This window comes from Aegilops tauschii, chromosome 2 (genome assembly GCF_002575655.3).
Source record: "Aegilops tauschii subsp. strangulata cultivar AL8/78 chromosome 2, Aet v6.0, whole genome shotgun sequence".
Taxonomy (NCBI): Eukaryota; Viridiplantae; Streptophyta; class Magnoliopsida; order Poales; family Poaceae; genus Aegilops; species Aegilops tauschii.
In genome coordinates this window covers 630,067,896-630,081,295 of record NC_053036.3, presented here as the reverse complement: position 1 = coordinate 630,081,295, position 13,400 = coordinate 630,067,896, and the positions used below count along the sequence as shown (strand labels likewise).

Sequence of the window (13,400 nt, the reverse complement as noted above, 5' to 3'; positions counted from 1 at the left end):
ACAACCAGCATTCATTCCATTTCATAGAATAAAAAGTAAAAAAAGAAGCACTCATTACTACTCTTGTTCTCTCCCGTCTCCTTTATATTTCAATAAGCTCCGACTCCCTCAGCCACATCACAACTCATTTGCCTTCTCCGTCGCCTGCTTCTAGGGTTCGTGCTTCTTCTCCGTCGCCTGCTTCTAAGGTTCGTGCTTCTTCCCAGCACACAATCGATTAATTTCCAAGCCATGCTTCTCTCGTACATTGCTGGTCGTGGGTGCTTGCCCTAAGCTTCCCATCACAACCCATCTGCCTTATCCGTCCGCCTACTTCTAGGGTTCGTGCTTCTTCCCCGCACACAGTCTCATTTCAAACAAGTTATTGTAGAGTTTTTATTGGGTCTCTCGATTAACTTCCAAGCCGTACTTCTCTCGTAGATTTGCTAGCCGTGTGTGCTTGCCCTAAGCTTCCCCTAGCCCAATCTCCGTTCGTCAACCCTCGTTCTTCTTCTCTCCCAGGTAAAAAGCATATGCGTAAGCAGCATCCCCCGATCCGTATTTGTGTTTTAAGTTTTGGTTTTTCATTTGATAGTTATTGAAGCATCAGATCTGGTACAACGACTTCATTCTCTAAAGGAATATAAAAACCATTTGAAAATCTAAACAAGTGTTCTAAACTCTGTCATACTGCTTTTCTGGAAGGAGTAGATGAGAAGATTTCTGGTAAATTTGTAGTTGTTGTCTGCCTTCGAACGGATATTTTTAATATGGCTAACATAGTTGAAGCTAGTCGTTGTCTACCTTCAACGTTCACGCTTGTTTTTAAATTGTTATGATATTCTTGTTTTCCTAACATAATTGTTCTGAATTATTTAGGTATGATTTGCCCTACCTGCCGCCAACCAGGCGGCCCTTGCGAACCACACCCTGAAATTCTCTAGGAGTTTGAGGTTATTCTTGATGAAAATTGTTGGAGCCGCATGGTTAGTAAGCATCACTAACATATTAGTTGCTTACAGCAAAGTAGAAATCGTCACTATTACTCATACCCCCTTGCACCTACACTAGGTTCCCCTGCTGTCACTTCTTCGCACCTCCCTTGTGTTTTCATTTTCCATTAGTTTGCCTGCCTATGCCCTGATTAATATAGTCCATTAGTTTTGACTGCCTATGTCTTGATTACTATAGTGCATCTTCAGTTCTAATTAAAATTAGTCAACATATGCCAAAAATCTGTATCCATTAATTTATAATACCATTATGTTGTTATCTGTAGTTCTTATCGAAAATTCATATCCAATTTAAGAAAACTTTTAAAATTAATAGTGCGCGAGTTCAAAGTTATACTTACAGGTTGTTATTTTTACTATTTTTTCCAGTATGTACCTTGTAATGTCAGAGCTTTTCTTGCTGACTACATTGACGAGAGGAAGGAAGAAGCAAGAAAATTGCGTAAAGAGCAGGTAGAGCCAGCCCTTCTTACACATGAAGGAAGGTCTTACAATGCTTTGTTTAAGCATAGGACGAACTACACAAAGTTCTGCGGTGGTGAGTGGAACACCTTTGCGGATGATTATGAACTTCGTGCTGGAGACCGCATAGAATTTGAACTACCAGACAAGGGTCTCAATCTCGAAATACAAACATATCGGCATGACAAAAGGCTGCTTCCATTACCCCACGTTGGTAGGTATTTAATATTACAAACTTATCTTCTTTCGTTATATTTTTATATTACAAACTTATCTTCTTTCGCTGTATTTTTATATGCATGCATCGAACTGAATAATATTAACCCCGTGTTGGATATAACTTTATCTAACTTTAAAATCTTTTTCTTTTTCTAGCTCTCGACGATCTTTCTGCTGAAGATTTCGACCATGTTCACTGCTGTGTCTACTCTAAGGATATTGAACTTACCTATGACCAGACACGATTCTTTCTACAACGCCTTTTCGGAGATAGTTTCATCTGTTGCCGTCCATTTGTACATGTCTTGACTCCCACTAACACCAAAGACTGCGTCATGGTTGGTTACATCTGTCCTTGTTAAAATACCAAACGTATTTTGCTCATATGTAATATAAACAATACTGACGTAATATTGCTTATATGTAAAATTACAAAGAACCTATTTATTCAAACCTAAAACAACAAAACTTTTGTTGTTCTCTTAATATGTTGTTTTATCTGCTTACACACAAACCTGAACATGCCAGGAATTATATTAGTTTCAATATGGAATTTCTTAATGTTTGCGCACTGACCGTATTCAGCCATTCTTTTATTTATTGTCCAAGTGATGAATCAACGGTTTTAATTTCTATTTAATTTTGATTTCTTCTAGAAAATCCCGAGGAGTGTTTTCTCGACACTGAAGAGATGGGTGGACATGCCAATCAATGGCAGGGTGACCCTTGAAGCTCGTGATGAACCTACCCATGTCATCACTCCTTCGTCGTACTACATCTCAAAAAACGACGGCAGGATGGTAATAGAAAAGTCTTCTTTCAGAGACTTCATATCAGCTACATCCTTTCTTGAAAAGAACGTTGTTCTAATCACTTTCAAAGAGCGCCATGACCGTTCTGTGTCCATCATCATTCAGCGCATTATGTAGATTTCATCGAAACCAGCTCCTAAAATGGAAGCAAAGAGTGTATCTCCTAGAATGTTCAACGCTCGTTTCATGATGATGCCTCCAGGAGCAAAACACTGGTTACTATAAGTTTGCTAGTTAGGATGGTAGAGTAATGTAACTATTATGGACCATGTGCTTGCTTGAACAATCGGAACGATCTTTTGCAACTTATGTAGCTCATACGGACCCTCAACTTGCTGTTTCAACCATCGGTATGATCCTTTGCAACAAATCCTATTTGAACTATCGGAATTATTCATTCGAAAAAATGTAGTTCTTATCCTTTGAAAAGTTCACAATTCAAAAAACCAAAAATCAAAAAGAATAATTTTCAAAAATCAAACGAAACAAGAATCAGTTTTTGATTCAAAACCTATAGCAATGCCACGTTATCAAACTTATTCAAACCATCTAGTGAAACATATCTCAATTAAAAACCAAACAGCACTCCGTTTTCAAGTCCAAAGTATATTTACTTCAACTTTTCATAAACACACATTTGTGCACCGAATAACATAACAACAGTGCCTCCCTAACCAAGGAAGATTATTAATTGAAAAAAATGTTTTCACAACAAAGGCATGACAATGCATCTGCTGAGTGTTCTACCGTTTACACGACTACTTTCACAGCCAAAGATGGAGTACGCACATATGGATCACGCACGCAGCACGCAACAAATAAAAAATTTCAATGAACAAGATAAGTGAAAATCTTTAAAAAAATCGATAAAACAACCCCCTATATCCGAAAATCCACGCCTGGAACCGCCGCGTGACTAGCAACTGCTCTTTCGCGGTTTCCTTTTTTGCACGACAAAAGATCCCTTTCACTTTTCCAACTCCATTTGCATCCTCTTCCTCGAAAGTTTCTCGCCGGCTGCAGTTCACCACCGCACACCTCCAGCCATGGACGACGGGAAACTAACAACATTCACCGAGCACATCACTTCCCACGGTACAACCGTGCTGGAGGTGGTGTACACCAACGACCCAAGGACCGTGGAGCGGATCATCAAAAAGTATGAGAAATGGCTAAAGGAGGAGAAGAACAAGTTCGTCGGCCTCGACCTTGAGTACACACGTAAGAGCAGTTACATACGACAAGGGATCGCCGTCGTCCAACTTGCCATGCGCGAGCATGTCCTTGTATACCACTACTACAGGTCCCAGCGCTCCCAGGCGTTAGTTGACTTCTTGCAACGGAAAGCGGTAACTTTCACTAGCGCCGACACCAGGAACGACAAGACCATGCTTGCCCGTGCATGGATCAAAATTCCAGACGAGCACCACGTCGACATCCAGAGGCTATTCTGCATCAAGGGTGGTGGAGAAAGGGACTCCATGGCTGACCTTGCAGCGGCCATCATCGACCCCTCATACAAGAACATGAAGAAATCATTCCCAAAGGAGAAGCACTAGTTCTGGGAGTGGAAGCCACTTTCCCCGATACACCTTGAGTACGCGGCAAAGGACAGGTATGTTAGCTACGAGTTGTACCATAGAATCATAATCATCAAGAACGGGCTACGTCACCTCCACCAACAACCAGTGAAAGAAAGACTCCGCCCACGTAAGAACAAAGACGAGGGATTTCCAGCGGTTGGAAGCGCCAGAAGGGAAACAGTGGTTGGTAAATTGCGAGAAAATGGATGTCTACATTAAACTAGTAGGATCGTGCCCTGATTGATTGATCTGCCGTGATCGAGGGATCGGGTGCGTGGCACAACAATTATGATAATTTAGATTGAATGAACCCATGTTGTAAATATGTTTGTTGTTGCTCAAAGATGTTGTCTGTATTGTATTACTATTTTACGTCTGAACTTTGAACACAGTGGTGTGCGTGTCTAAATGCAATTAGTAAGTTATGTCCCAGTATTGAGCAAGCATATATTGTATCCATGACTATATAACGAGAGATATGTCGCACAATATTGTATTATAATTTTCATATTCAACCTTTACAAGATGCATCGTGCATTTACAAGAATATGTGATGGTACCGTTGTAAACTTTCAGTAGAATGCTTATTCAACATTGGCATGAACAATTCATAAATATTGCAGAAAAACATTCGGTACACAGACGTAAGGGACAAGAACTTTGTTACTTTGACCACATTGAAAAAAAATTAAAATCACACAACACAACCATTTCACATCAAATACCGCTCCGTCCATTCACAACATCCTTGCCATTGCACACAGGTTCCTCTCCGTACACCAGTTCTCCACGATGCCACAAAACTACACTACCGTGTGCAACTGACCTATGTACAACCGTGGCTCTCTAAATGTCAACTCAACCCATGCCTCTGGTGCCACGCACACGTGACCCTAGATACTTCACACCTGTGCATCCACAACCGAACCCTCTAAACCAAATATTCCGACCGATGCCTCTGCTGCCATACATCCGTGCCTCTAGACACTTGACAACAGCAAAAGGGTTCAAAACCGTGCATCCACACAACCGTGATTGTACTGACTGCACTTCGGTGCCTCTGTTTGCTCGATCGGCGTGCCTCACATGAAACCCACAGTAACTCTACGTGCTCCGCGCGCGTGATCGCCCGTGCAACTTTGGTGCTGCACACGGGATCCTCTCAGTATACCCGTGCCTCCGCACAACCGTGCCTGTACTGACTTGAATTCCGTGCTTCCATTTGCTCAATCCACGTGCCTCGCATGAAACCCACTGTAACTCTACGTGCTACACACACGCGTGCCTCTCGCATGAAACCCATAGTATCTCTACGTGTTCGGCACGCGTCATCGCCCGTGTAACTTTGGCACTGCACACACGTTCCTCTCAATATAACTTTGGTGCTGAACACACGTCATCGCCCGTGTTCCAAACAACCGTGCCTGTACTGACTGCAATTCCATCCCTCCGTTTGCTCAATCCACGTGCCTCACATAAAAGCCACAGTAACTCTACGTGCTCCGCACGAATGATCGCCCGTCCAACTTTAGTGCTGCACACACGCTCCTCTCAGTATACACGTGCCTCCACACAACCGTGCCTATTCTGATTTCAATTTCGTGCCTCCGTTTGCTGAATGCAGGTGCCTCTCACATAAAAGAGAGGCACAGCCATGCCTCAGAGTAAACAACACACGTGCCTCTACTGTATCTATAACTATGACCACAATTAAAGAACATCCGTCCAAAAAACATCTTTAAAAGAGATGAACAGCCATGCCTCTTCTACAAACGAACGACAACAATGAACAATTAGGTTCATGTCGTCTCATATATGTAAATAACATTAAACCGCAGCATAGATTTTTTAACAAAATCCATTATGTTCAAAGGCTACAACTAACATCACTGCGGCAGAAGATTGAAGATAACAACAAGCCTCCCAACATGCTCTTTGAAAGTTATCAGCACCAAGCTGTTTACTTCAATAGACGATGCCTGGAGAAAATCACCAAAACCTTCCTGTTTGAACACCATTCTATTGCCCAATCCAATGAAGTAGGAGCAATGAGTGCTCACACATATATCATCATCACCAGATTCCAGAGTAACTTCAAGAGTTAAAACGCCAGTCCTAGGAAAAGTCACAAACTCCTTCAAACTCCTCACAATAATACCAGGAATAACCTGACAAGAAACATCAAGCTATCAGAAATAGAACAAAAATTCAAAACTATAAATAGAAGAGATAATAAAAATAAATAAATAAACAGAAACAAAGAAAATATGGGAAAAAATCTGACCATATGATGACCATTAACATTCATAGAATCAATCATGTGAACAAAAGGACAACAGGGTATGTACTCATCATCAAATAGTTGACACCTCATGAAATACATCTGCTGATAATTAAGAGAAACACCACGGGTGTAATAACAACTCCCAAAAAGTTCCATCTTGGAGTTGCTCAAGCCATCAAGAGCTACAAAATATAATTGCACAGGCTCAAGGGAACAGAAAAACCATCATGTACAATAAAACAAGCTAAAAACTTCCTTAAAAATAAACCTTACCAACAGACGGTAAAGGAGACAACGCATCTCCACGACCAACACGATAAAAATCAATACCAATCCACGTTCCATAATGTTCAAGCCTAATGGTCATTATATCACGAGGACGAACACCATAATCACTGACCAATCGTTCCCAGGAAGGACCATGGAATTTGCTCCTCACCCGACCATGACTAAACAGAACACCATACAAATAACCCTCATTACACTGAAGAGCAAGATCAGTATCTTCGTCACCCCTCCTTATGGCTAAAGCCCTACACTCCTTGATGTAACGAGCAAGATGAGCTCTAACACTGCACAGAACATACTGCACAACAAATCAAAACAAGGATAATAATCAAAACCTAAACAGTATGGGCAGCACCAAAACAAATAAGCGTGTGTGCCAAAAATTGAACAATTATAAAATGATTTTCTTACAACACGCCTCCAACAACGCCGATCCAGGACCACACTGAACCCATCTACAGAAGAATCAACAGAAGAACACGGGCCACCAGGCATACGGCAAAAAGGACAAGCCATAACTGCAAGGAACACAATGATTATCAAGAACTAATCCCACAAAACCTAGTTGAAACTTGACATCTGATAGTGTTGGTAGTCCCCACCCATAACTACCCCATAAATCTCCATATCCTGAAAATATAATGGGAACAAAAAGAGAAACGAGAAAGGGAAACAGGGAACCCACGAAGGCAACCGGTAGGGAACAACGGTATCGCGAACGGGGAAGCGCAGTCGACGCTAAAGAAGGACCGCCGTAAGAGCAGCCAACAAGCGCGGCGGCCGAGACAGGGGCCGCCGTAACCACGCGACAAGAGCGGCGGCCGCGACGGGCGGAGACGACGGCAAAGAAAGAACAGTGTGCGACGACGGTTCGCCCACACCAGAGAGAAACAGATCTCAAAACAGATCAAAAGTTATTACAAAACATTAAAAGTATAAGGACTAAAGTGAAAAAAGGGAAAACCAGAAAGTGAAACCGAAAACAGGAAATCACGGGAGAAGCCGTGCGCGCGACAAGTGTCGCGCGCGGAGGGCCTCGGAAAAGTCACATGAGCACTCCGCGCGTGACACTTGGCGCGCGGGGAGCGCTCCCCGACTAATCGTTGCGGGGAGCGCTCCTCAATTAGTGAATTCGGCAAACGTCGGGGCAGCAAGCAAACAATTCTTTATTTCTGTGGGCTGCTACCTACACTACATGGGCTTTGAAAATGCACTTGAAGCTCGGCCTAGTGGGGGCAACATATGTTATCAAGTGGGGGCACACGGCCTGTACTCCCCATCAGGCACACGCGAACGAAAAAATCAAGTGGGGGCAGCTGCCCCCACAACCATCAACGTGGGTCCGCCCCTATGAATGGTGGCCTCTCCCACAACTCTGTTCCGTCCAGAGGGTAGCGACAGGGGATCCTTTGTCTTCTTATCTTTCTTTTTCTACGTGATGAGAAAGGGTTTTCAGCCCTACTTAGGAGCGCTCAGAGGGCCAAGGATATAAAAGGGAAACGTTTATGATAGGTGTGCCGGCGAAACTTTCCGCCGGTCCGCGCTCGCTCTGTTTCCTTCACGCTCGCCCACGCGTCTCGGTCCCACGTCCACCGCTCGTCCTTATCCGCAGGCAACAACACTGCTTGTCCACACAATCTCCATCTCCATAGCTTTTTCTTTATCTCCCTTCTCTTTTCCCCTCCACAGCTCGTCTGCCTGCCCTCATCTCTCACCCGCGCCACCACATCTGTAGCTCCGGCGAGCCTCGCCACCATCGGACTCCCCTAAACTACTTTTTTCTCCCTCCCCTTCCTAGTCCCCAACACCCCTCTCATCGATGGAGCTACTACCAGCCATCACCGGGTGTTACCACGGTGACTAGATACAACGCACTTACGGCGGAGTTGCAAGCCTGCAACCGGCGCCCCGTTTTACTGGGAGCGTGCTGCAACCAGCGCTCGCCGCCATGGCCGCCCGCAGCTGGTTGCGCTCCTCTCCATGACCGCCGCAACAAGATTTTTGCTCCAACCATGTTTTTTTTTGCTGGAACCAACCCATGTTTTTGCTACCACCCACTCACCTCAAATCTGCTACCATGGTGATTTTTTGCTGGAACCAGTGAACCATTTTGCTACAACCGTTTCGGGTTTTGTTACTACTGGTGTTTTGTGAATTTTTGCTACATCCATCTCCATGACATCGCCTGTTTTTTCTAGTCGATTTTGCTACAACCATGCTTTGATTTTGCTGGAAACGAAGACAATTTTTGCTACAATCATATTTTAATTTTGCTGGAACCGCAGATAATTTTTGCTACATCTACCAACAGCGGTGTTGGTCGACGGCGGCGATGGCTTTCTTTTTTGTTGCAACCGTCTCAGATTTTTGCTACTACAGGAGTTGCCATTTTGCTACTACCAGTGTCTTGCTCAAAGCATCAGGAGTTTTGCTACCACCCCTTTGTTTTTGTTTTGATTTTGCTGGAACCAGCCTAAAAATTGCTTCAACCGTCTTTCGATTTCGCTGGAACCGGCATTTTTTGCTTTGCCGGTGGTGGTGAAGGCGGGTGATGTTTTGCTTCGGCAGCAGCGGCTAGGCCGTGAGCGCCGGCGGCAAGCAGAAGCAGCGAGGGTCCAAAGCAGGGCGGCGGGGGCTAGCGTGCGGGATCCCGCGAGCGGCGGCGGCGCTCGCTTTTTTCTCCCCCTTTTTCCCTGTGCGGAGGATGACGAAGGGGGATGCGGGACAGATCAGACGGTCCCGCGCGTCCAGATCGAGCGGCTCGTCGGGTTGGACCGGCCGAAACTCGCGCTGGTGCGCCGGCGCAGAGTACTGGCTGATATAAAAAGGATTTCCTTTGGGAGCACTGGCCCCACGGTTACTCACCTGCTGTTTGCGGATGATACTCACTCAAAACTATCTTGCAGGACTGAGGAAACACTCTCTGGCTCCAGGGGAGCGGTGGCAAGAGACCGTAAACGGAATTTTATTTCGGCAACAACTTGGGTTCTGCCCCATGTTCGCAGTGCAGAATCAGCAGAGTTGAGTGCTATTCGGAATGGCCTGTACCTAGCAGGGAGAATTGGACGCAAGAAGGTATTCGTCGAATCAGATAGCATATTTGCGGTGGAGGCTGTTACACGAGCAAATGATTATATGGGTCCTGATGTGGCAGTAATATCAGAATGTATTCAACTCGCTATGGATTTTGCCAGTATTGACTACAGTTATTATTGCGGAGAAACTAATATGGTTGCTGATAGCTTAGCCAAATTTTCTTTTATTTCGAATTCATTCTGAACTCTGGGACTCTACTATCCCTGACTTTATTCTTCTTCACATTGTAAACGATATGTCAATGGTTTGAGGAGTAAAGTTTATAATGTTCAAAAAGAAACATTATTTATTCTAACCCTCTGTCCATCCCAATTTAAAACTTGGAAGATATGGCTTCTTGCTAATAAAAAACTCTTAACCCGTGATAATCTAGCTAAACCCGTGATAACATGTGGATGATTTAACATGCATCTTCATTATTGACACAGAGTTCGTACATCACCTTTTTATTTATTGTGTGACAGATTTGGGGCCTCTTCTCTGCCATTCAGATGGGCCATGGCTTTCAATCTATGAGCGGTTGGTGGATTAGTCCAAATAATATTATGTTCATAATATGCTATCCAACTCAGTTTTGTGGGCCCTATGGAAATTCCGCAACTCTCTTTGTTTCAAGTGAAAATACATGCGAAGCATTGATGGTATATGTGACAAGGTGATTGGAATGGCTTGCAAATGGAAGGTGCTCTGCCAGCCGGCGCAACTTTCATTGATGAACCAGTTCATCCGAGAGATGGATCCCAAAAGATCCGAGCTTCTTTGTATTGCTTGGGCCAGTTATAGTAAATTTACTCTTCTTTTACTTCCAAAGTAATTCACGTCATAGGTCTTCATATAATGTGGCTTCCATGAGACTTTGGAATGCACATATGCAACTTCGATAAGTGCCCGGTATAATAGTGCAATGTACATAAACAACATCATGATTATGTTATACAATTCTTTCACGTAGGAGAGGGTTTTGACGGTGAAGCGGCCTCTTGATAAAATGATCAACTACATTGCATTCCAATTTCTATGATTTCCACTTAGTACAAAAAGATCTTCTCCCTTTTCTTTTCACGATGGGGTGTACATATTACTAGCATTCAAACCACTGCATTCAAACTTCTACTCCTACATTTCTTTTTATTCATTTTGATGACAAGTATTTTCGGACGGAGGAAGTATTATCAAACATGATGGGGTGTACATATTACTACCACGCGCCACACTGGTCCATCTATCATCTCAACGAAATTCTAGCTCCACTGCACTCCACATTTTCAGCCCACACGCAGAACTTGTCCATTTATGTGGGCCAAATTGTATTCTACAGCCCATATTCGTACCGTCGGCTCACTCGCGCAGCAGGACACACACAGCCTCCTGCTAACCCACACAGCACAGCGCGCGCGCACACACACCCGCCGCCGCCGCGAGCACTGACGCCGGAGAACGGCCGAAAAATGGCCTTGACAGCGATCCCCAACGAGCTCCTGGCGGACAACTTCCTCCGCCTTCCCACCCCAGAGGATCTCATCGGCGCCTCCACCGCCTTGTCGCCGACCGCGCCTTCCTCCGGCGCTTCCTTCCCGCAAGCTCCACTCTCCGCCCCTCCTCAGCTTCGTCGACTACAAAGGCTTCCACCCCGCCGTTCCGCCTCACCCCTCCGCGCCGGCGGCCAGCGCCGGCGCCAGCGCCGCCGACTTCGACTTCGAGTTCCTCCCCGCGCTCTCAGAACATTGTTAGTCATGAGCTGGCTGCCTATGGCCGTAACACCCCACATACAGCAGTATGGCTTGCTGCCGGTATGGCCTTTGTTGTAAACCTGGTTGCGGCTGAAAAGCCTCCGTGAGCTTAATGGAGATTTCTTTTCACCCCGCAAAAAAAGGGACTGGTCCGTGCGGGACGTTCGCGACAGCCGCGTCCTCCTCGATAGACCTCGTCATGCCAGTGGGAGGCTCGGATCCGTCTTCAAGGAGATGGTGGTGTGCGACCCCCTGCACAGGCAACATCTCCTGCTCCCCCCGCTCCCTCATGACCTAGCTGCTTGGGTTGTTGCCGCACTCTTGGTTGAAGGGTCGTGCTTCGGTGAATCCTTCCTCGCCCCTTCTGGCGGCGACGAGGATGCAGATGCTACGGAGGACGCGTCATTCAGAGTGATCTGGATGCTGCTGCTCGAAACTAAACCGGTGGGCCTCGTCTTCTCTTCCAGTACAGGGCAATGGCGAGCCATTACATCCCTGACTTGCAGCTTGCCAGGCTTCGTGTTATCGACATGGATGATTTGCTTTGTGTGGCGCCATTACGCCCATGGCTGCTTCTACTGGATTTCAGGTTCGACTGAAAAATTGCTTGTGCTTGACATCCGGCGGATGGAGTTCTCCATGGCTCACCACCCACCATGTGTCAGAGTTTTGGGCGATAATGTGGCCATCGTGGAGGCAAGCCAAGGCGTGACTGTGATGCTTGTGCCTAAACCTGACACATCTCGCCGTATTTATACTATTTGGCGAAACAATGGTGGGAGTTCCACCTAGTGGCAGATGGAGAATGAGACATTCTCGTTGGATCCTGGGTCCTTGATCATAGGTGCAGTGGGGAGGCACTTGCTCCTATATTATGGTGTAATCTCGTCGGCCAAGGCAGGTTGTTACATGCGGGACGTCAACACACTCCAGCTTGAGAGGGTGTGTGCTTCATGTCCCCACTAGGCAGAAGCATATTGCAACTTCGCACCATCGTTATTATCGTCACCGACAGTATCAAGTGGTAAACTTTTATGTTGCATGCCAGTTACCTCCTTTCATTTATAGTTATAACTATCACATAGCTTGCCTGATACTCCCTCCGTCCGGAAATACTTGTCATCAAAATGAATAAAATGAGATGTATCTAGACGTATTTTAGTTATAGATACATCCCTTTTTATTCATTTTGATGACAAGTATTTTCGGACGGAGGGAATACTTGCTAGTTCGTTAATGTGATGAGTAATTATTGGTTACATAGTTTAGTGGTTGTTGCTTTTTTTGTGCTTGTGGCAAAGCTGGTTAAGCTAATTTGTTTGCCTTTTCTATTTGCCATCCTAAGTTAATTAGACAGGTGAAATGGAGGATCTAACACACCATAAGTAGCATTTTAGGGGGATTGCAAGATCGTAAAAAACACCGAATCACAACAATTGTTTCAGTTTTTACGGCCAAGATAATGGAGAACGAATACAAGTTTAAATCAGGACATTGCTGCCAGTTGATCTTTGTGTTGTTTTATCTTAGAAACATTTATTCCAGTCAAGCAGGACTTATGCTATCTCAAAGTCTTATTTGGTCACCGTTACACTTGTAAATTTATCTTTATCGATTTCATATAAAAAATTATCTTAAGATAGTAAGAGGCAAACGTTTCTTATTTGGTCTCCGATGTGAAAATTTATTCATTGTTTTAAATAATACCCTGTATCTAAAGCTTTAAATGAAATATAGAATCACAAGATATTTTGCATGACGAATCAAATGATATTATTTGCATTTGTCTGGTCACGATAATCTTTATTGCACCTCACACTGCATCTTTTTTAGCAAGAATTTTGCAGACACTCACTGAATAGAGATTGGCAGTACTTTCATGGGATGCTAATGATTGGCATATTGATTGTGTTGTAGTTTGTGTCGTGGTTGGA

At 44.6% G+C, this 13,400-nt stretch overlaps 1 protein-coding gene and 1 long non-coding RNA gene across 2 annotated transcripts; both read left to right on the top strand.

Annotated features, from left to right (window-relative positions):
* Nucleotides 1-3,531: 3,531 nt before the first annotated feature.
* On the top strand, nucleotides 3,532-4,044 carry LOC141041378 (uncharacterized). Its single transcript, XM_073507527.1, has one exon. The coding sequence runs from the start codon at nucleotides 3,532-3,534 to the stop codon at nucleotides 4,042-4,044; it is 513 nt and encodes a 170-aa protein (XP_073363628.1).
* A 4,118-nt stretch (nucleotides 4,045-8,162) lies between these two features.
* Nucleotides 8,163-10,746, top strand: LOC141041846 (uncharacterized). Its single transcript, XR_012203608.1, has 2 exons — nucleotides 8,163-9,715; nucleotides 10,201-10,746. It is a non-coding gene; the product is annotated as an uncharacterized lncRNA (long non-coding RNA).
* Nucleotides 10,747-13,400: the final 2,654 nt, after the last annotated feature.